Below are 24,375 nucleotides of genomic sequence, written 5' to 3'. Positions count from 1 at the left end.
ATGAAAATAAAAAAAATTTCAAACACCAAATTAGTCAAAAAATAGTGAAAATTATTTTAACAACAAAAAAAAATAATTATTTAAATGAAACAAAAATCAATAATAAATATGATAATTTTTTTTATCTATTTTCTAATTAAAGAAAGATTTATATTATTAAACACTTAAATTAATAATTAAATATTTTCATATAAAAAAATACAATAAATAAAAACATCAAAAGATAACAAAGATATTCAAATATACAGTACAGAAATCTTTTTTCTGCAAAGATATATATATTTTGAAAGAAATAGTGGTGTAACTTAAATGACACTTTAATGGAATGTTTCACCTATTTATTTTATATAAACCACACTTTTTAGACATAACTTCATTAACAAACTGATTCAATATGTTATTTTAGAATAAAATTGTTATTAGACCATTTCAAACAATTACCCCAAATTATCATTAATTACCCTAATTTGATAAGGCTCCACGCAATCCTCATCTAATTTGTATCTCACTTCATGCACCAATATTTCTCCTTTCTTCCCACACACAAAAAAGTTATCACACCTTATTATCACATTCTCTAAATTATTATTTCTTTTCTTTCGTAGGGGAAATTTATTTCTTATGAATTTCTAAAAAAAACGTTAATTGATTTTATAGAAATTTACAAAATCTTTATTTGTTATTTTTGCTTTGAAATAATTTATTATTATTAATCATCACCTTCATAACAATAATAAAATTATTTCAACTTAGGATTTTAATGTATCAGTGTCCTAAAGTTTTCATTTGAGAATAATCATTCATATATATTTTGTGATTTTCTTTCAGAAATTATGTCCCTAAAATTTAGTAACTTTGGGATATAAATTGACGTGAGTAAGATTTTCCATTGGAGAATCACTTTCATGGGAAACATCCCTTACAACTTTCACAAATGTCATATCCTTCTCCAAACCTCTTCCATCATTTAATCACTATTTTACAACGACATTACATTATAAGTAAGATTTTATCAAATCACAATAATTATATGTTTCCAAAATTTTAATAATCTACTCTACCAAATTCCATTTTGTGAAAACGTTTACATGTTACTTTTAATCTATTTTGTTAAACCTAAATGCATATATATGAAAAGAAAAATCAAAGTCTAAAAATTATATTGATTAATTTTTTAGAAAGTTGACTCTGATTAATTAATTAGTGTAAATTTGACTTGGATCATGTCATAGACTTTTAATGAGTCAAGTGATGTTTACATTTTTTTTTAGAATAAATATATTTTTACGTCCGACTTTTACAGTGAGATAACTCATCAATGACAACTTGCCATTTTTATTTTTTCTAAATCAATAATTAATGAGAAATAAAAGGAAAAACAATTTACAAATATGTTAAAAAAATTGATTGTTTAGGGTGATGTATGAAGCAGGAGCAATGATATCATATGCAACAATCATTCTAAGACGAATTCGGCCGAGGTTAAAATGAAAAAAAAAAGAAAAAGGAAAAAACATGAAACTCAATTATCATTATTGATTATTCTCAAAAAAGAAAAGAAGGTAGCGCTATGATTGTTCATTACCTTTTTTTTCTTTTTATTGATAGTTTATTTACATTTTTTAATAATGATTTTTGTTTAGCATACCTAATGATTATGATTAACAGTGAGGTCTTCCTAATGTGCAAAGTTAGTCAAGGAAATTGGGAAAAGTCCAAAAAAAATTAAATGGAAAAGAAAAGAAAAAAGAAGACAGAGGAAAGAAAGGAGAGCTGGAATCACATGGACTTGTCTTTCTCTTGCTGGGACCTCCATTGAAATTTTCTTCTCTCCCTTCTCTCTTATCATTCTCTCCTTCATCTTCTCCTCATCTTCTTCTTCTCCCATTCTTAGATTAGATTCCTCTTCTTTCTTCTCTCTCCCCTCTGCCATGGCTGAGGATAAGGTACTTTTCCTCCCGGAAAAAAAATGTGTTTTTTTTTTCTTTGTATTGTCTGGTTGGTGAGAAAACTGAGTGACCCAGAAATGGGAGAGTTGAAAATGTATTTTTGATTTCTGCTTTGAAGAGGATGAACCTGGAATTTTTTGTCTGGGATGTGTGATTTGTGTTTCTATTTCTTTTTGTTTGCTTGCACAGTTAACAAAGGGGGAGTTAGGGTTTGTTATTTTTGGGGGAATTCGATTTTCTTTCTAAAAACATGGTCTTCGAGCTTGATGAAGAAGACCCCTCTGGTTCATTTTGGGGTTGATCTATGGGTTTTGCGAGGTTTCATTTTATATATTTTGGGGAGAGACTCTGAGATTTGTTTTTTTGCATACACTTGTATCGGTATCTGATCGTGCTTGTTATGATCTTGTGTTGATGTTGAACTACCAAGTGTCAACGATTTTGGTTTTCTGTTTGTCTGAACTTATGATCATTTGCCAGTTACTCACCAGATTGGATTTTGTTTTTCTGATTCTGATCAAATATCTTTGTTCACACCTTTGTACTCTGCTGATTGATGGTGGCTTGTTTTAATTTAGTTTAGCAACGCAACACGTTATTTACCCTTAAATATTTGGTCTCAACATTTTCAATTGAAGTTTGTCCTATGAACTTAGTGATGCTATAGTTCTTGGTTCCTCGTATTTACTTTGTTTTTGCAGCTTATATATCCTTTAGTTGCTAACCTGGTTTTTTACCCAATCCATATCGTTTATGAAACTTACTCGAGTTATTCGATGAACTGTTGAAATGTGATGTTTTAATTTTGTATCATGTAGATGATCTTAGTCTTTACCTAGTGTTTTTTTTTTTTTTTTAATGTCTGCTAATTGTTTAAATATATTCTTCCAAATTTTAGCTTCCTTCTGAAACCAAACCCATTTTGAAATATTTTGTGAAGAAGGTTAACATTCTTATATTTTTTATAACTTCTTTTAAACATGACTATTTTAACAGGAGATGTCTAACTCTGTCATCAATGGCAATGATTCTCTCACTGGTCACATCATATCTACAACTATTGGAGGCAAAAATGGGGAACCTAAACAGGTATTATCTTTGTAAATCCCTGATATGATGTCTTATTTAGATTTTTTGCTTGGTTATTGAAAGCACCTTTACGACACTTTTCCTCGAATGTGAGTTTAATGCCTTGTTCAATGATTCTTCCAGACTATTAGTTACATGGCAGAACGGGTTGTAGGAACTGGGTCGTTTGGAATTGTTTTCCAGGTATGCTATTTGTTCAATACTAGATTCGTTACTCTTGCTATCTCTACCTATTTTTCCTCGTGCTGATCATTACTTTCTTAGGCAAAATGCTTGGAAACTGGGGAAGCAGTGGCAATTAAAAAGGTTTTACAAGACAGGCGATACAAGAATCGTGAACTGCAGTTAATGCGTGTGATGGATCACCCAAATGTGATCACTCTGAAGCATTGTTTCTTTTCCACTACAAGTACAGATGAACTTTTTCTTAATTTGGTAATGGAATATGTTCCAGAGTCCATGTATAGAGTCTTGAAACACTATAGCAATGCTAATCAGAGAATGCCCATCATCTATGTCAAACTTTACATGTATCAGGTATGCTGCATACTTTCTGGCATTTCATGAATATCTCTGATTTATTTGCTCGGTGTCTGATATTACAAGATTGTTAAATGCATGCAGATTTTCAGGGGGTTGGCCTATATCCACACTGTTCCCAAAGTCTGTCACAGAGATTTGAAGCCTCAAAATATACTGGTTTGTTGATATGCCATTGTTGTGCCTGTGTGTGTATGCGGGTGTATCTAATGAAGAGCCTTTTTGTTTGTGATGGTTTGAGAAATAAATATTGAGTCATCTGAGTTTTTGAAAAAAATCACATGACTATTTTATGTGGTCATGTGACTTTAAAAAACTTCGAATCCTATCCATTCATTTATTGTTGTACGGCTCAAATTTGTTCTCTCTAATCTCACACTTACAAAACTGGCTTTCTCACTGTGTAATATGGTGAGAGGAGTTAATTTTGGCTATACAATCATACATGGATGGTTAAGATTGTGCTAATTAGTTTTTATCTTGACCATTCATTTGAATTATGTGGTTGGGGATTTGCTCCTCTCACTTGTATACGCACCCTATATATGTCAGTTCGTTCTTGCAAGTAGTAATTATTTATGGCTTAAATGTCATTCTGTGTACATTCCAGGTGGATCCTCTTACACACCAAGTGAAGCTATGCGATTTTGGAAGTGCAAAAGTTCTAGTACGTTGAACTCCCTATTTTGCTTTTATGTACTTAAATTTTGTCCATTTTTTCCAGGCATCATCATCTTTTATATTGATGTCGTGATAACTTAGTGTCAACCAATAATCTATTAGTTGCCCTGAAGTTTTGACAGTTTGGATGAAGAGGGTCTGATTTTTATGCTCTTTTGATTATAGTCCCTTGTGTTCATGTATTGGTCAGGTCAACATCAAGCTTTGAAGCTTTGTTTTAAGATTTTTATTTTTATATTGTATTAAGCATTTTGATTATTTTTCTTTGTGGAAAGAAAGTATTTTAAAATTTTGGGAGGTTTTTGTTATGTTCTGTATGCTTTCCAGTTATGTATTATTGAGGATCATTTACTAAACGTCAATCTTGTCTCATCAGGTCCAAGGTGAAGCTAATATATCATACATATGTTCGCGATTCTATCGAGCACCAGAACTTATATTTGGTGCCACTGAGTATACAAGTTCAATTGATATTTGGTCAGCTGGCTGTGTCCTTGCTGAACTTCTTTTGGGCCAGGTCTGTGTTATTGATTTGTTTTCATTAATTTGTATTACTAAATACTATAATGTAAATCTATCACAAAGTGATGTAAATGTTCTCTTGATTATCTGCTCCCTGTGAGTTATCTGAAACAATTTGAACTTTTGCAGCCATTATTCCCAGGTGAAAATGCTGTAGACCAGCTCGTACATATTATAAAGGTGCAATTGGTGTTAACATGTGTTTTATGTTTCATTAGTCATGTAATTATTCCTTTTCATCATCAGTCACCTTTATAAAATTTTGTATTCTAGGTGCTTGGTACACCCACTCGAGAGGAAGTGCGCTGTATGAATCCCAATTACAATGACTTTAGGTTTCCACAGATAAAAGCACATCCATGGCACAAGGTCTATAATTTTCTCTTCTTTCATATATTGGCATGAAATATTCCTGGCATTCTAACTCCTCGAAATTGTGTGTAGATATTCCACAAAAAGATGCCTCCAGAAGCCATTGATCTTGCATCTCGGCTATTGCAATACTCCCCAAGTCTTAGGTGCACTGCGGTAAGTGGGGCTGGCTCCTATTCAAATCTCAGCCTATATCTGTCCTGAGTTTGATAAACTAACTGGTGAATGTTGTTATCTAGAAAAACTTGCAAAGCAATTTTATAAAAAAATATTTTTGTTATGCAGCTTGAAGCATGTGCTCATCCTTTCTTTGATGAACTCCGAGAACCCAATGCTCGCCTGCCAAATGGTCGTCCATTCCCCCCTCTATTTAACTTCAAACAGGAAGTAAGTCCTTAAAACATATTTTTGGGTCATATTTGTACTCTGCTAGTAAATTATTTGTACAGACTAATTCAAGACTAGGAATAGAATTGATAATAATTATAAAAAAAGTTAAAAAAAATCTTGAAGCCTGATAAGGGTCTGTACATCGACAGATGCTTTAGGGCTGCCTGGTAATCTGAATATTTCCTCATGCATCAGGCAACTGATGCTCATCCTGAACCCATCTGTGTAAAAAATAAATTTTGAAGTGTTCTCTTTACTGGCTTTCTTTGTGTTTGTCTGTTAGGGTACACAAAACAATACTTACATAATCCTGATAAACATCCAAGCTAAACATAACTGATGGGCAACTGTATTTTTTATTCTCCCTTTTGACAGTTAACCGGAGCATCTCCTGAGCTTGTTAATAAGCTGATACCTGACCATGTGAAGAGGCAAATAGGGCTGCAATTTGTTCATCTTGGAGGATCGTGATGATAAGCTTAGGGGTGATAGTGGGATACCATTATTTTTGTCTAAATACCATGTTCTGTGGCCTGGCCAATGTAGTTTCAAGCTGAATCGGGACTGAGATTTGGGAAGCTGGATGGCTGCAGTTGATCCGTCAGTATATGTATTACCTTTTGATTCTCTATTGCTACCGGTGGATCTTTATTTCCCCAGGAAAATATAGCCTTGTTTATTGTCGAAGTCTACATGTCATATAGTAGGAGTATACTTGACCTGAAATGGTCATATCAGAACTTAGAATGCTTGAACTGTACGGGGAAAACTAAAAAGCCTTGGCTGGAAAGAGGGGAGAAGGGTCCCAGAAGAGTTTTGATGGTGGGGTTGTTGGTTGAGTTTGCTTTGGTTTCCTCATGTTAATATGTGCCTCATTTTGCAATGCTGCACACCCAGTTCCTTTCCTTGTGAAATGTAATGTGCTATCTATCTGTTTCTTCAATGCTGTTTTCTAATGTTCCAAATTTCATATTTATTTCATGAATTTGATTTCCTGAAACTTTTAGCTCTTTTGGTAATATCAGTTCTCGTGATTTTTATATTGACATTTATTTATACATACAAAATATATATTCCAAATATAACCAGCAACGTTGAATTTTTTCGTAGAATTTGAATTTTAACCTTGATGTAATCTATAAAGTAACTGAATCCATAATTTTTGTTCAATTATTTTATATTAAATATAACTACTAGCAAACAGGTGTTTCAGAAGTGGCAAGGACTAAGAATTTTCTGCAACAGACAACGAAAAATTCAGTTCTAAGGAGAACGAATACAATTCCAATTCCCCATCCATATGTGGGGTGGAACTTTCCTGAAACGGACATGTAGTTGAGTTTTAACATGTGATGTACAGAATGATGGAAGACTTTGAACTGATTCCAATCTGATCAAAAGGCTTGTACAGTGAACATAAATAAGCTGTTAATCTTACCAAGGACAAAAATAAGGAGGGATTCATTGGAACAAACAAAATGAGAATTTCCGATAAAAAGATGTCATTGGATAGTGTTTCTTTACAGAGAATATCTTAACAACAGTATGTTAGTGGCAGAAAGAGGCTGAAAGATCTCAGTGAGAAGTGCAGTTTCAAATCGAAGATTTGCAGTACGTGAGATGCTTTTGCGTCTTCATGGATTTTGTCTGTCCATAGAAGAATGGTGTGTCTTCGATTTTGTTACTGAGAAAGTGATTTTTCTGTATTTGTCCATGTATGTAGTAGTTGTTTTAAGACTTAAGTTTTTATGCATGTTGTTTTAAGTATACTACTGTAGACACGAATGTGATGTGTTCAGATTCTACTACTTTAATCGAATATTCAAATTTCAACGTAAACTAATGTGGATTTGAAAGGCATAAATGTTGTTCAAACCTCTCTTTTTGTGGTCAAATTTGGTAACTATGACTCTTTCTTTTAATTCATCAAATACGTTTACTAAATCATTATACAACTTTTATTTAAAACTGACTGCAACAAATTATGTAATATAGTTTTTTTTATATACCTTTCATTATAAATATATTGTTTTGTTGATATTCATTTATTTTATTTTTAAGACTCATTATATTATATAATATATTGATCTTGATTTTAAGAGTTGTATTTTATCATATTACCACTCTTCAGTATGAGTGCGTGTGTGTGTATATATATATATATATATATATATATATATATAATAACTCAAGAATAAAAATAACTTATATGATCAAAGAAATATGTGAGAGAAATATATTGATTAATAATATAATTAATTAATAATAATAATAACAACAGAATACGACATCAATATCTCTTTCAACTATTATATTATATTTTTGAAAACTCATAAATAAAACACTTACTAACATGAAAACCAACAATTAATCATCAATCTCTTTACAAATTGCCCAAGCTTTGTGTAAATTGTTGTATCCTTCTTCGGTGTTTTTAATTAAAAAATAGTTTTTTAATTTAAAAAAAAAATATCATAACTCATATTTTATATATGTTTACCTTAGATGTTGTGATTTGTAGTAACCTTTATATCTTTAAGAGTGAGTATAAAGTCTACAAATATACTATTGTACAAATAATATTTGTGATAATTACTTAGAAAGAAAAGTAAAATACTTGATTTTTTTTTAATATAAGTGATTTAGTAAGACTTGAAAACATTCATGAATTAAATTGATAATTGAGACAGACTAATGCGAAGTCTTTTTTTTTTCTTTTTATCCTGTAAACTAAAAAATTACATAACACATTTTTATCTTGTCTCTTGTAATTTTTTATGCTAACATCTAAATAAGTTAACTCCAAAATTTTTTTCTTTCCTATTTTCACAATTTAAATTTTATCCAAACAAAAAAAAAGAATAAATTCAAGGAGAAAAAAAAGGAAATAATTGTCTTTTTAATAGTTAAATATAAAAAAGATATAGAGATTTGTATATATTTCCTAGTGTAAGTAAAAAATAATTTTATAAAATATTTTATATTAATAAAATTAAAAAAATAGGCTATTATTTTCTTCTTGACATAAAAATTATTTATTATCATTTTAAAAATTGATTTACTTTTTAGATTTTGTTTAATAAAGTTTTTGTATCCAAAAATCACATCTCTTTCACCGAGGAAAGATTCTCTAATTATGGGGCCCATACATTTAGCATTTTCAAAGTCTAGGGTCACATAAGTCTCGGCCCAGCCATTCTCCGACAAAAAAAAAAAGAGTAAAGGAAGTGAGTCATTTTGGTTCGCGACAATAAATAATTGTTTTTCTATATTTGATTTCTCATGCATTATGCATCTAATCATAAAGAAAAATTATCTCTCTTAAACGCTATCCCGTTGTTTCTATTAACTTTTTTTTATTTGAAACATATTTACGAATGAAATCATAATAAAATTTTCTGTCTTATAACATATTATAGCAATGATAATATTAAACTATAATAGTAATTGTATAATATGATATTATAACTAAGCGGTTACAATATCATATAGATCGGTTTAGCTAGATTCAGTACTTGTCAAAACGAGTTCAACAATATTAGATTGTAAATGAGCAGCGTTTGTATGGTTAGACTAATAGTCCAACAGAAAATAACATGAGTCAGAAATATTTGATTGAAGATATAAAAAATATCTAATTGAATATATAGAGAAGCAGATCATAATCAACAAACCAGATTTTCAGATAAGATTGTTTATATTTTATTCTGTTTATATTTTATTGAGTTAATATCAGCTTGATGTGAAATTATAAATAAAGAACCAGGACTAAAAGCCACATACGTTCCACTCACACTCTATTCACGCTCTAGTCGTGTCTGCTAAGTTAGTCTCTCGGTGCCACAAAATTTACACTGAAACAATAATAAACAATAATATTATTTTGATTATAATAATAAATAATCTTACATTTTAATTTATTAAATTTTTTTATTTATCACATTATTTGAATCATTCACAAATTTCATTCAAATTTACTCACATTTATCTCAAAATTCCTTAAAAAAATACAAAAACTTTATCCTTAAATACATCTTTTTACTTTCCCTCAAATATATTTTTAGACACATCCTTAAAAACATTGACTTGTAAGAATTTGATGATTAAAAACATTGACTTGATATATAAATAAATTTGTTTATGAACATTCTTATCCATGGTTTGCGTAGAAACACATCTCCATTGCGCATTATATGGTCATATAATTTTAATTGCTTATGATTAGTGTAGTTCAAAGGGATTGAATGAATTAACGTGAAACACAGTCACACGGCTGTATCCTTCCATTACTTTCCCAAGTGTTTCGTTATCAATAGCTGGAAACGTCTATATCTTACCAATACACATCACGATTTTCTCTTCCTTTTTTTTTTTTAATTACTTTAATCATCTTTTATAATTTCTGTCAGACTTTATTAGTTTTAAGAGTGAAAATTATTTAAATATTTTTTACTTTAAAACTTAAAATTTAAGTATTTTTATCTATTATAATTCAGTACACATTGTTAAAATATAACAATAAGTACACACTAGACGCATATAAAGACTAATAATTAACGACAAACAAAAAAGAACAACAAATTAACATGATACAGGGAACACAACAAATTAAAGTAAATGGATAATATTTGCGGTGTGGCTAACAGACCAGTGGTCAGTAGTAGTCGCCATTATTATGTAAAACCTGGAAGAGTCCAAATATGTTTTTGTAGTTTGTTACCATTTTTTAAGTTCCATAAAAAATATTCTCACACAGCCATGTAGTAGGAGCTTCTGCTTAAGCCACTATCTATCATATAAAGTAGACAAAGCTCACCCACCCACACCACTCACACTGTGCACCCACTTGCTCATTGCAAACTCTTTTTCCCAGATTATCTTCAATCACAAAATTTCTGCAATTCGATTAATTTACTAAATAATAAGTGAATAAATGCTATTTTTTTTCTAATGTACAGTCATCCGTATCTATCTTGGTACAACAGTACCAGGGTTTCTCTTAAATTTCCCAATAAAGACAAAGTCATCTTTTTTTTTTCCTTCCTTTTCTTGAATCTCTACCCTAAATAATCTAAGGATTCCATTGCACTCAATCTCCCAGTCCTGTTGTTTTTTTTTTTTTTTTATAGTTTCTTTGTTTTCCTAATTTTTCTCCTATTTTCCCCCATTAATCACGCAGGTTTTTCCTGGCGTGAGTTGGATTGAAACATGTCAGACGATATGAACTGTTTGTGGAATTTAATATTTTGAAGTAAAGCCCATCTCTTTGCGTCTATTTGGGGGCTTGTTTCCTTGGACAGTGAGGTCGTCCATCCCATAGGCGACATCCCAGGTTAACATTTTCTTCTAAAAGTGTGATTTTTTTTTAAGAATATATTGAGAGATTGTGTCCCCAACAAAGAAGTGGGTTGTTGGAGGATAGGTATGTTACTCCTTTCATTTGATCACATTTTCATCCTCTTTATTTAAAAAAAAAAAAGAAAGTTTTTTTAGGTGGGGTTTGTACTGTGACATTGTAAGAGTATCTTGAGAGTGAACGGCTTGTCAATGGATCAAGATAGAGGTGAGGTATTGGATCCGGTTCATGACAAGAGTTTAAGTCATTTGGTTGAACGGGTTGCAATTGCTAGCGATAGTATAAGTGAAGAAGCTGGAACTTCGAGACGGGTCGATGCGAATTCAGGATCTGATAAGGAGCTAAAGGAGGAAGTTAAGGGCCAAGACAAGCATGGTCGAGAAAGTTTCAGTGATAAGTTACCTGGAGTTGATCAGGGAACTAGTTGTAATTCAAACCATTTGGTTAATCAAGAAGTGATTGAAAGTGTGATTGTGATTGAGTCTATTCGGACTGAGTACAGGAATGAAGATAATAGGAAATTGGAAGTAAAAGTTGAGGAACCGGGGTTGAGCTTGGGGTCCATGAAAGCAGCAAAAGAGGTGTCTGAAACTGATAAAAGTTCATGTGTGATTGATATAAAGTGCAGCAGCCACAAAAAGTTATATGACAATTCTGAAGGTGAAACAATTTGTAGGATTTGCCATCTGACTTCTGGTCAATCACCGGATGTAACAATTGTTGGCACTGCTAATAGTGCTACAAGAGTAGATTTGATTCAACTTGGTTGTGCATGTAAAGATGAACTAGGCATCGCGCACGTTCACTGTGCTGAGGCGTGGTTCAAGCTCAAGGGGAACAGGTATCTGTTCTTGTCAAATTAGTTTGGTTCTAGTTTTTACAGATCAACAATAAAATTAGTGTGCTTTTTGAGGATTTGCATCGATGCTTTTAAATGTTGTCTGCTTATTTTGAATTCCAAATTATAAGTTTTTGTCACTTATACTGTTTCGCACAATTTCTGATAACACATATTCCTCTTCCCTTTTGTTGCTGTGTTTGTGTCTGTTTACTAGTGCTTTGATAATATGAAACATTTTTAATTCAACAATAATATTGGATAGGCTTTATCTTTGTCTTTCCTTGACTTGTCTTGATCTTTAGAGGTCAGTGGCATCCTTGGGAACGTGTTCTTACATTAGAACAGGATTTTAAAAGTAGGACTTTTCAATATCATAATCAGTATTCCTTCAAACCCTTTCCAGATCCATGACTGGGCTTATGCTTGATTTTGCCTTCATAAGATTCCTCTGTTTGAGCTATTGGCATTGAATTTGCTTACCACCATTACAATTAGTGAACTTGGTAGCATAGCGTGCTGCTATTTGCTTCGATTGATATATCTGTAGTTGGCCAATCACTATCATAACTACTTCACCCACACAACCATTCCTTGCATATTGATCAGGATTCTATGATGAGTAAATTGGAGAAGTGCATCCAAACACGCAGTGGAGTTTCCTCCTTTAGGGTATAAGATTGTGGATTAGGCATGAGCATTATTAGCAATTTTCTTCTATTGTTTGTGAATTGAGGTTACGTGACATCCATAAGATGCATCAAGTGATGAAGTCGCGGTTTGGCAAGTAGTAAATTATTGAATTTGGTTGTCATATTCTTGTTGGGTCATTGATATTTGAATAAGTGTCTCGATGAAGATCCTTTTGGATAATGTTTCCATGTTCAGATGACATAGGGGACATAGATTAGGAAATGTTAGTCTTATCACCCACAAAATGATTTCTTATTAGATATTATAGGGATATATCGATCAGTCCCCATTGACCTGAAATGTAACAGTAGTTGCATTCTATCCATTGGATGATTCTGATTCCCCCAAACTTTCCATTGCATGATCCTGGGGTTCTTTTGCTCTCTGTTATACTTCTATTGTATAATAAATACCAATTTTAAAAGTGGTCCTAGCAAGTGACTGCAAAGGTGCTACCTTTTATTACTATTAACTACCTTCTTAAACCACAGGTTATGTGAAATATGCGGAGAGCCTGCAAAAAATGTTTCAGGTGTTAGCAGAAATGGGTTTATAGAAGAGTGGAATGAAAGAAGATTCATGGACAACGATGGTAATTCATCCCCACGAGTTGTTGGATGCTGGCGAGGACAGCCATTTTGTAACTTCTTGATGGCATGCCTGGTGATAGCTTTTGTTCTGCCGTGGTTTTTTCGTGTAAATATGTTCTAGCTCATGAATCGAAGTACATAATTTTTGCCTTCAACTCTTCCTTCCTACCAATGATTGGTTTCTGACATTCTTTGGAGTGTCTGTTTGTGTTGTCTGAGGTAAATACACACACAGCGAAAGTATATTTTACTTTTGGTGGCAATAATATTGTAAAAATTAAGATTTTTGCTGCAAAACAAGTACATAAATTTTTGCTGTAAAAGTTAGAAACCTGGGTTAGCTACCTAAATTGATTCAAAATTTTCTCTTGACAAACAAATATTTGGAAGCAATGTTTGTAACTTGTTTTTTACTATGTTTAATATTTTTATAAGAAATAAATGATAGAATTTACAAGTTCACTCTTGTAAGATAAACCAATTCTTGCATTTAAAATATAAACTTAATTTGGATTAAGGTAATGTGGATTTATGTCCCTTCGTAATCAACGTTTCCTTACACGACACTGCTATTTATAAAGATCAGGAAAGTAAAATTATAAAAATAGAAATGTTTTATTTCTAATATAATATAACATAATGATAAATGCTAACTAGAATTAGAAAAAAACTAAAAAAAGAAGAAAAGAGAAGGCATTGAAGAGGAGAACAACAAATTGTACTTCTCTTCCTAAATTGTTATGAGTTGTAATAGAGACAGAACTAAAGGTCCAAAAATTGGAGGGTCCATCTCTGGTTTGATGGATAATCCAAGGGCTTCGTCGGCTAATTACAGATGGAAAGTTCGTTAGGCTCGACCACTCCAGCAATTACGACATGACAGTTGGTCAAAATTTGAGGTGGTTGTCGTGTAATTAAAGGTTGGAGGCGATGTCGTAGAGAAAGAGTAACATTGTTATTCATAGATATAAATTGTGGAGTGTTAGGTCCAAGATATATGACACTGATGATTTACTAGCTTTCGGTGTGAAAACTAATGAGACTGAGACCTTTGAATAGAATCCATAATTAAGAATATTGAGCATAATAGGATGAACATTTTGAGATCTTATGAACAAATTTTGTTTGTCATACTATATTGGTTTGAGTTTATTATTAAAATGAATTTTCAGTTTTGATACTAAAATGGATCTTCTAGAGAAGTTCATCAAGAGATTTAACAATAAATTATCAGTCAAATCTACATTAAAAAAATTGACATAATCTTTAATTAAAAATCTTAAAATAGATTTTTTTTTCCTGGATTATTTATATTCTTATTTTTACACGGTTTAAGATTTCATTTTCTATTTCTTTTTTGAGCCATTTCACATTGGTATATTCCTCAAAGTTAAATATACTACTATATAAAAAGATAAAATAGTTTTTCTTTCATTATGTCTAGTTACATGGTACAATTTTTTATTTTATTTTTCTTCTTATTGACCACTGTCAACTCTTATGCACTATATATATATGATATTAAAACTGTATTTTATATGTGTATCATTATATGTATATGTGTATCATTATTATTATTATTATAACAACATAAATTAAAAGTATTGTATTATATGTTTAATTTATGATATTATAATGATAATAATTTCTTATATGTGTGTGATGATATACATTTTACATTTTCAACAACTAATAGAAGAAATTATTTTCAAAAAAACTTCAAAATCTATAATGAGAACTAAAAAAAGGAATTTGAATGACAATTAAATTTTGATCATATTTATGAGAACCCGAAAACATATTTTTCTAATATTTATTTTGTCCATATCATTCCAATATGTAAGTGGAAAGCAAAGTGACTAGTTTACATTAAAACAATCAATCAATGCTTGTTCTCTACACAAGAAATTCGTCAAGGCATGGAAAAGAAGTAACAAGGATGTTTACAATCTTACTTTTAACATGCTTACACATTTCAGCAAAGAACTAATGAGGCTCAAATGATCATCAATCATCATCCATATTTTGAGATATGGTCAAAACTTTTATGTAGGTAGTGTGTGTGACTTAACAATCTATTGAAATACAGGTCTGGGAGATGCTTGAACTGTCAGCTCTGCTGATAAAAGGGTTAATCTTCACCCACACCAGAGAGAAGACAGACGCCAACAACACTGACCACAGAATAACAACGGTTGGAGTACGATTTTGGCGACCCATGAGACCCTTGAGGAATGGATAGAGATGGAAAATAACCCAAAAGGCAAAGAAAACTTTTCCAAAAAGTGGTCCCCAAGACTCATATCCTCCATTAAGTGCATCAGAAAAGCCAGCCACAACACCAACTATGTTAATAACGATAAGGGTGGTTGGAGGAATTAAGAGTGTGGTCCACTTGATGATATATAGTTCACCAAACTCAGTGTCTTCAGCAGCTTTGGCGGTGACAGTGAAGTTAGTGTCAACACCAGCCAACATCTTCAGGAATCCTTGGAACACAGCAAACAGATGGGCTGAAACTCCTCCAATCACCCAGAACTGCTCATTACGCCACAAAGCTTCAATCGTCACGCCACTCCACCGCAGCTCAAGCACACTAGTGATTATAATGGACAGGAAAAGTCCAAGAAAGAGGGCACTTGCAAGGTTCGAAAGCTGCATCAAATTAGCAAGTTTTACATTATTGGTCTGTTGTCAAGACTCTTTTCATTGCTTGTGTAATTACACATTACGCATAATAATGACATTTCATCTTAAGGATTCAACGACTGATTAATGAGTAACAACAAATATATATTCTAGAGTTCTATAGATACTATCATGCATTAGTAATTTGTAGCACTTTTAAATACAGTCAAGGAATTACCGTTGGTATGATGAATTTTCCTGTGAGAAGGCAAATTGCAGGCAAAGTGCAATAAGCAACGAGAGGAAGGGATGTGAATGGGTATACAATGGTGTTTATGTAAGCAAGTCTCTGCAGCCATTTGAGGCGACCTCCTGCAAAACCATACCAGAGGGGACAATGTCTACTGAAGAAGATTTCAACTGATCCAAGGGCCCATCGAAGAACTTGGTGCAACCGATCAGAAAGATTGATTGGTGCTGATCCTTTGAATGCAGGCCTTAAGGGCATGCAGTAAACTGATCTCCATCCACGGCATTGCATCTTGAAACCCGTTAAGATATCCTCAGTCACTGAACCATAGATCCATCCAATCTGAATAACCAAAAAAACATGTGATCAAATAAGTAAAAAAGGGAAATGTAGTAGTTGCAGCTAGAATGATATTTTAAGTGGTAACAAAAACAATCACTGGTGAAGAGCATTGGCATTTGAGAGTAACCTCTTTTCCCCATGCAGTCTTCTCTTCATATCCACAGCTAATAACATGAATGGCCTCTTTGATCAGCATTGATGGATCAGCAGATTCTGGCAGGCCTCCACTCTCCATTAGTGTAGATTCAATGAAAACAGTGGACAAACCAAATGTTTTCTCAAAGCTCATTTGTGAAATCAGCATTGACCTCTCGTATTCATCATAATCTGGAGGAGAAAAAGAAGCAAGAAGCATTTTCCTTATTCAAGACTCTGCTATATGTTCTTAAGTAAAACTTACTCACAAAGTTAACTGTGCTTACTGTCAATCTCCCTAAGATTAAAAATGGCCGCATCGAGTTCTTCCCTCTTTGCATCTCTATAAAGCTCCGAGACATCTTTGGTTTGCTTCTTTGAGGGGCAGCAACAACAGGATGATGATTTTGATAATTTGGGCATGGAAGGTGGGCTGTAACCATAAAGTGCTTGTCTATTGAAAACACATCCAGTTCCCACATACATAGGTCCTTGAATGCCATCAAGACCTTTCATGTTAACCTGAAAGAGATCAATGTCGGAAACTACTGTAAATGTGTGTCCATGATTTTTACTTCATACAAGTTATATAACCGGATGCACTTTATTCAACACCATTACAATATTGTTTAACAACGAAACAATTTCTGGACATAGAAACAGATAAATTCCAAAAAGAAAACACATCAAAGCTGTTAATACTTGTTTGATGCTCAATTTTCAACCATTCTGAGCCTACAATATGAATGAAGTTTTGAACTTACATCAAAGAAAACTGTGTTGCGATTGGCATATCGATCACTACGATCAATACCATCAAATCTCTGGGGAAACTGCACATAGCACAAATCTCTACCAACTACTGGATCCATCAGAAAACACATTGCTTCCCGAACAGCCTGGCTATTGTTCACATAATGATCACAATCAAGATTGAGAATAAAGGGAGCATTTGTGAGAACTGCAGACACCCTCACCTGTATAAATGCAAATAAGCATCAGCCATTATAAAATTTTAATGACCTTGTATAGAATATTAATTCAAGTATCTACCATACCAGTGCATTTTCAGCACCAGCCTTTTTGTGGTGTTGGTAACCTGGCCTTTTCTCTCTGGAAACATACACCAATCTGGGAAGTTCATTTCCTTCTATGTCATGGGCACCACTGTGTCCAAGGAAAACCTGCAAATGACAAACAGAAAATTGCTCTGATTTCAGTTTTCTTTTTTGCAATGAAGATGCATATAGAAGTATGGCATGCACTTGTTCCAATAATTGATCAATAGAACTAGTCAATATTTCAAAAACAGAGAAGGTTCTCACTTTCCATACAATCACTCAAAACGTTCTTCTTATTATTTGCTCAGAATGCAAAATAGAGTGATGATTACAAGAATAGAACAACCAAATGCTTATGAACGTTCAAATGGAGCACTCATTTTCATCAAAAGAAAAAGTGAGAACAAATATTGTGGATATTGAAGAAAAATACATAAGGCTTAACTTGGTGATGCCATAATAATTTTAAAAAACTAATCACATTCAAGAAAGCATATTGAAAGCTGAATATGTGTTAATTTACACAAAGTAGATAATTAGCTTTGCATAGCATTCCATTAAACTGGAGTTTTAGACTTCCAAGTTTGCTCCTTCCAAATAATTTGGTAGCCAATTTGCAGAAATCAGGCATCTGACTATGTCAGAAATGAGATTTGATCACACAAAAAAATGAATTAATGTACCTGAATCATGCCAGGGTGATCGCGTGAATTATTTCCTGGCCATGAGGTTCCATCTTGCATAGTCCATCCTTCATCTGGTGTTTTCTGAGCCTTTGCTACCAAAGCATTAATTCTCACTTTAAACTCTTCATAGTCTCTCTGGAAGAAAAGGCAAAGATAATCATGAAGAGGTTTCTCTATGAACAAAAAATGGGTGGTGATTATAGCAAGTCAGATGTTTTATAGTTGTTTTATCAAGGTTGTCCTGACTTTGAGGTCATAGTAAATATATGGAGCTTTAAATGCTTACCTTCATTGCTCTACGTTCCTTTACAAAAGAAGGTTGTACTTTGTCCTTAAGGTAGTCAATCTTCTGAGAGAAGTAGAACTCAGGTGCACGTGGTTCAATTGAAAACTTTTTGCAAAATGGAATCCATTTTCTTGCAAAGTCAGCTGTTTCCACAAGGGACTCAAATGTCAGCATTGCAGCACCATCATCAGACACATAACAGGATACTTTATCCACAGGGTAGTCCACAGCAAGAATTGAAAGCACTGTGTTAGCAGTGATCAATGGAGGTTCTTTTAGAGGATCGACTGTACTGACAAAGAAATCCACAGCAGCAAGCTGAGAGGGTTCACCAGGCCTTTCATATCTGGCATGAAAGAACAGAAGTGAAAATTCAAGCATCCAAAATATAAACTAACTGAATATCACTCTCAAATTAAACTTAGATGTTATTTTATTGTATATTATCCATTCATTTCATTTGTATAGATCACCTTTCACAAATCTAAACTGACAAAGAAAGAAAGAAATACTCGAACATTCTTCAATCCATTTCAATATGATTTTTCATTTCAAATCTTGAAGTACAAGGAACAAAGTTTCCAAATGTTGCACAACTTTGTGTATTTACCTTGCAGAAAGCCTGTCAATAAAAGTGTCCCTGTTGACGGGACACCATTTAGGGAACTGATCTAATACCCAGGAAAATGCAAACCAGATCTCACAGATGATGGATGTCAACCACAGACCAAAAGCACTGTCAACAGGATTTGTAACTCGATAATGGAAGAAAAGACCCAAGATTATAAGTCGCACGACTATCACAATTCGGTATGGTGTTATTCTCGTTTTTGGGATTGGAATAATCGCTGAAAGTGGCTCAGCAGCTGCAGCCTCTGAGGACCTGCAAAATATATCAGCATGAAGCCATGCAAATCATTATATATACATACATACATATCTTGTATTGTTCCCTGCAGAAAATACGTTACACAACGCATTATTGAACTCACTGTATTTCTTCCATCTGCTGTTCTTGTGGAATTGGTGCCTCATTTTCAGCCTTAGGTGCAGACTTTTTCTTCTTGTTCTTTTTATCCTTTTCCTTCCAGCTTTCCACTCTATTTTTCCAGATTGGATTCCCAGATTCATCGTTAAGTTCTACAAGAAAAAACAGATCATGATTATCAAAAGGAAGTACCAAAGAAACTATACTAGAAGGTGTAGGCCAAGTCTCTCTTTACCACTATCCACTGTGGACACAGTACTGACATGCCTAGCATGGAGCCCAACATCCTACATAATGCAAGTAGAGATTGTAAGTGCAAACATGAACAACTTGACACTAAATATATAAGGTTAATTAATTACCTGAGAAACATCGATCTGGGCAGCCATAGTGGATTGATTTCCATAAGCCTTGGTGTCATCATTATCTTTTGCTCTATCTATGAAATATACAAAAGGAGTAAAACCTTAGGCTATTTCAGCCAAAAATAAAGAACCAGTACGCGTACAACTTTTTATGTAAAACTGAGTTAGGAAGTGAAAGAAGGAACAGACATTGGAGAGTTAGCACTTACGAGCATAGGGAGTGGCACATCTCAAGCAGACCTTACGTCCCTCATTGACTTCATATTCAAAACAAGCCTTGCAAATTGGGAAATAGCATTCATGACAAGCCACAAACAGCTCCCCATTAGCATCATGTCCAACTTGTTCACCACAAGAGTTGCAGAAGTGAGCACCGGATTCCATCATCTTTGGTGGTTCTCCGAATGACCCTTTGGTTTTCAGTGTATGCTCTGATGGAATTTTATATGAAAGAGCATAAAGTCATTGAGGATGGTCTCTGATGGTAATGTGGTGGAATCATTTTCAGAGGTTAGGAGGTTGGTGTCATTCGTTGTGTAGCTCACACACAAAGGCACATTCAGAGACAGACAGTGAGAGATGAGAAGCAACGTCTGGTGTTTTTTTCATACCAAGAAATTAAACATTTGAATTTATTGCGGGAAGTATAAGGAAGGCTTCGGTTGTGCTGGGTACGTCTTTAACTAACAACTCTTAAACTACAAGCTCACGACCACTGACCAGCAACCAAAGAATTATTATAAGTTTATATATTAAAATAGCTCTGCTATGAAATATCATAAAATAAATCAAATTACACCTTATTATAAACATTTATGTGACATTATTCGTAATCTTATCGATGGATATTTTGTGTAAGAAATTTTTTATTTAATATTTCTCTTCATTTTACAGATTAATTGTGTTAAAGCAAATTAGTTGCGATGAAATTAGTGTGGATAATATAGCTGCTTAGATGTAGGGATTAAGGTAGGGGATGTTTTCAATTTCTTGGTAAGAATTCCTTTCAACACTATTTTTGTCATATACATTAATTTGGATAAGAAAGCTATAATCAGATACTCTTCTACTTCGACTTATATATATCGGTAAGTAGTATACAAGTATTCACGTGTCCAATTTATGGGGGAAACTATAATCTTCACGAACAAGAATAATTTTCGTTTTAAATATATTTTTCCAAGACTTACAATAGGAAAAAACATTTAGTTCTCAAAACATAACATTGATAAAAATATGACATTTTTTTTTTCTGTACTTAACCGACTCTAGCACTAAAAGAAGGTTAATTATTTTTTAAAGAAAATTAAAAACTTAAAATTATTATTAAATTTAATTTTGTTATAAGTAGAATACATGTTAAGTTGATGTTCACTACAGGAATAGAGTTGGTTTAGTCAATTATGAGTTGAGGTAAACTTTGTAATAAATAAAAGGTGTTAATCTCCAATTAGTGTCCGTTTAGCCTATCTTAATAGAGTTTACTTAATATTAAATACTAATAGAGTTTGTTTAAACAATTCTAAGTCAATACTAACTATTTTAAATGTTTTAATAAATAAAAAAATGTCTTTTGTTGCTGTCATGTTAATATATTAATCCTAATTAAAATAAATATTAAAAATATAAATATTGTTTATTTTTAATATTTATATTTATTTAAATTAAGATCATAATTAGATTAAGACTAATTTTATTATTTTTTTATCATTTATTTAAATTGGTGTCGCCAACACTACCATAATATATCTTTTTGATATTTATTTAAGTTAGTATCTCTTAAGTTAACACTAATTTACATATTTTTGTGTTTCTCCATCATAACGAAAAAAAAATTGTAAATTATTCTTAATGACAAATCTTCTTATTTATAATTCCTTCATCTCATTCACTTTTTTAAATAAATCTCCTTATATTCTTTCATCAACAATCAGATCTTTCATTCACATTCTTATTCTTTATCCACAATCAAGAAATTTTGATCTCACTTTACTTTCTCTACATAACTCTTTGGATTTTAAAGTTTATTTGTTTAGTATACTTTTTTGTTTGTTTTATTTTTGTTGAAGATAAAAATAGATAAAAGTGTTTTATGAGAATTTTTCATCTTCTTAACTTATTTTCATTAACTTAAACTTCACTCATGTAAATTAAATTAATATTAAAAATAAATTTTATTTAATATCAATTTAATGATACTAAATTAAATAAATTTAGAAAAATATACATTAATGTCATGTTGTCAATCCAAAACTCTTTACTTAAAAATTAATTAACAATTAAGAATAAATTTACATTGACTCAGCCGACATTATTAGTCAATATTAATGAATTAAAATTCATAACTTTTCGAGAGTACTCTATACAGCACAAATTTGTCATCATTAACTATTTGTTATAAACTTTTATTTTAGAGTTAACTTTGTAACATACTAATTATATATTTTCTTGTATAAATTGAAAAATAAATGGTGATTCTCTATTTAGGAGTCCCTTTGTTTTAATACTGGAGAATTAACTGATAGGATTGATTTGGATACAAAAAATGAAAAAGAAAAAAACATAGTTATATACTGCAATTTCTGTATTGAAAATTAAAAGAATTAAATTTCCAATGAACTAATAATATATAAACGGTGTTTGTTGTATTAATTAATTCATAGACATATTGTACACATTATGGCATGACACGTGTACATATGAATGAGCAACCAGTTGGGTTAGAAGGCAAACCATATCCAAGACCCAATCAACTGTTACATTACAAAAATGTTGGACCTGACTCCTAAAAACAAGGGAGAAATATCATAGCAAATTCTTATAGAACCTTGTAATTTCTTCTTGCATCATCCAAGAAAAAGTCTTGAATTGTCTGTAATATCTTGGGCTTCATTTGGGCCTTATTGGGTCAACGAGGGGGGTGTCGTCTTCTTAGTGGTAAACCTGGACTTGAAAAACTGCAATTTAAAAATATTTTAATTAAAATGGAATCTTAAATTGAAGAAAACAGTATGATGAGAGCTCTTGTCCGAAAGGAACTTGGTGGCGGAGATGTGGTTTGGAATGTTAGGTTTGTTCAGAGGGAAAAAGCATGATTTGCAAAAACAGGAGTTTAAAATAAGAATTACATTAATACTACAGTGATAATAATAATTATGAGTGAGAGTTGTTTAAAATAAAATAATATTATAATTATAAATTTGAGATAGGGGTAGTGCAAATCCCAACGGTGACAATGAGGCGTGAAGTCGCCGAAAGGAAGGCTTGTCATGCACTCTTCCATTCCAATCATTCACCACTGTCTCTCTCTTTTCTTCTGCTTTCTTATATTAACCATATTTTTTAACTTTCTAAATATAAATTTATATGTAATCTTTTCACAACTTCTCATTAATCCACTGCCTCTTTCCTTACCTCTTTATTTCGGAATAATATTTTATTATTTATCCAATGTTGAATGGATATTGTTTCCAATTTTATGGTATAAGTATAAATGTACATTAAAGTTTTTATTTTAAAATTTATTCTTTATAATTTAAAACGGATAAAAATTTTAATTTTTAAACTTTTATTCGTAAAGTTTATAATTTATTCTTTCTAAAATGGTAGGATGAGAATAAATGCATAAATGGTTTTATTATTGTATTGTACACAACTTATGATCCAATATTAGTCGACTCAGGTCATCTATTACCAATTTAATCACAAGTCGATCTCTTTTATTCTAGTCACAAGTTATTAGTTCGATAATTTAATCACAAATCGATCTCTTCTATTCTAGTTACAAGTTATTAGTTCGAGCACAAATCGATCTTTACTTATCCATTTAATATATTTTGATTAAAAATAAATGGATTACTGATTCTTTTTAGATGAAAATCCACAAATCTATAATTATCATATAAGTAAGTAGTATGTTGTTTAAGATTTATTAAGATATATGACTTAGGTTCACATTTTATTGTATTAATTGTTATACGAAGTATTTTACTAATTTGAATTGGAAATATATTTTGAAATAAATTGTCATCTATCCACAAAGGAGAAAAAAAAACTGTTTTAGGTATGAAAAATAAAGAAATTTATCAGACTCACATTTTTAAAATATGGTCGGTTCAGACAAACAATTATAATAAAAAAACACTAATAAAAATATTATTATTATAAATATAAAGTAATTATTTGTTTATAATTATAACATGTATGGTGATTTTAATTTAAATATGGTTATATAAAAAATATGAATTTAAAAAAAAGGTAATTAAAGTATAAAATTCATAAAGTAATTATTTTAATTAAAAAAATATTTAAAAATGAAAAATGAAAAATGAAAAATAAAAAATAAATATTTATATCAAGATGGAAAACTTTTATACAAAGATAGATAATTATTGTATATTTCCACGTCTTTTTTTTGTGAAAAGTAAAAAAAAAAGATTGTTATCAAACGGAAACTAATTATTACTCCCACATTTTACATGTTTTTTTTTTTTTTTTGTTTTTGTTAAATTCACGGTTTTCTTTTCGTACATTTACCCTTGACAGGGTTGTTTAAAATTTTGGTTACAGGTTAAAAAAACGGCATTTTGCTGACTTTATTTTTATTCTTTCACT

At 31.6% G+C, this 24,375-nt stretch overlaps 3 protein-coding genes across 4 annotated transcripts; 2 read left to right on the top strand and 1 right to left on the bottom strand.

Annotated features, from left to right (window-relative positions):
• Positions 1–1,768: 1,768 nt before the first annotated feature.
• On the top strand, positions 1,769–6,553 carry LOC106761950 (shaggy-related protein kinase eta). Its single transcript, XM_014645582.2, has 12 exons — positions 1,769–1,946; positions 2,946–3,038; positions 3,162–3,221; positions 3,303–3,575; positions 3,663–3,737; positions 4,189–4,245; positions 4,636–4,776; positions 4,911–4,961; positions 5,055–5,150; positions 5,226–5,309; positions 5,439–5,540; positions 5,919–6,553. Exons 1-12 carry the CDS (start codon positions 1,932–1,934, stop codon positions 6,012–6,014), a joined length of 1,143 nt encoding a protein of 380 aa, XP_014501068.1. The 5' UTR covers positions 1,769–1,931; the 3' UTR covers positions 6,015–6,553.
• A 3,716-nt stretch (positions 6,554–10,269) lies between these two features.
• On the top strand, positions 10,270–13,317 carry LOC106759692. 2 transcript variants are annotated; one of them, XM_014642994.2, is made up of 3 exons: positions 10,270–10,875; positions 11,024–11,740; positions 12,922–13,317. In XM_014642994.2, exons 2-3 carry the CDS (start codon positions 11,091–11,093, stop codon positions 13,139–13,141), a joined length of 870 nt encoding a protein of 289 aa, XP_014498480.1. In that variant the 5' UTR covers positions 10,270–10,875; positions 11,024–11,090; the 3' UTR covers positions 13,142–13,317. The 2 variants fall into 2 exon arrangements, with proteins under 2 accessions (XP_014498480.1, XP_014498479.1); XM_014642993.2 differs by having other exon boundaries at positions 10,270–11,740.
• Positions 13,318–14,803: 1,486 nt separating this feature from the next.
• LOC106762002 (cellulose synthase A catalytic subunit 8 [UDP-forming]) lies at positions 14,804–20,217 on the bottom strand. Its single transcript, XM_014645670.2, has 13 exons — positions 19,971–20,217; positions 19,759–19,835; positions 19,632–19,683; positions 19,401–19,548; positions 19,019–19,291; positions 18,409–18,754; positions 18,120–18,257; positions 17,434–17,559; positions 17,140–17,352; positions 16,663–16,897; positions 16,368–16,567; positions 15,887–16,240; positions 14,804–15,675 (listed from the first exon to the last, which is right to left on the bottom strand). The coding sequence occupies exons 1-13, from the start codon at positions 20,146–20,148 to the stop codon at positions 15,088–15,090; spliced, it is 2,928 nt and encodes a 975-aa protein (XP_014501156.1). The 5' UTR covers positions 20,149–20,217; the 3' UTR covers positions 14,804–15,087.
• Between the last annotated feature and the right edge of the window lie 4,158 nt (positions 20,218–24,375).

This window comes from Vigna radiata, chromosome 5 (assembly GCF_000741045.1).
Source record: "Vigna radiata var. radiata cultivar VC1973A chromosome 5, Vradiata_ver6, whole genome shotgun sequence".
Taxonomy (NCBI): domain Eukaryota; kingdom Viridiplantae; phylum Streptophyta; class Magnoliopsida; order Fabales; family Fabaceae; genus Vigna; species Vigna radiata.
This window is presented reverse-complemented; position numbering and strand designations above follow the sequence as displayed.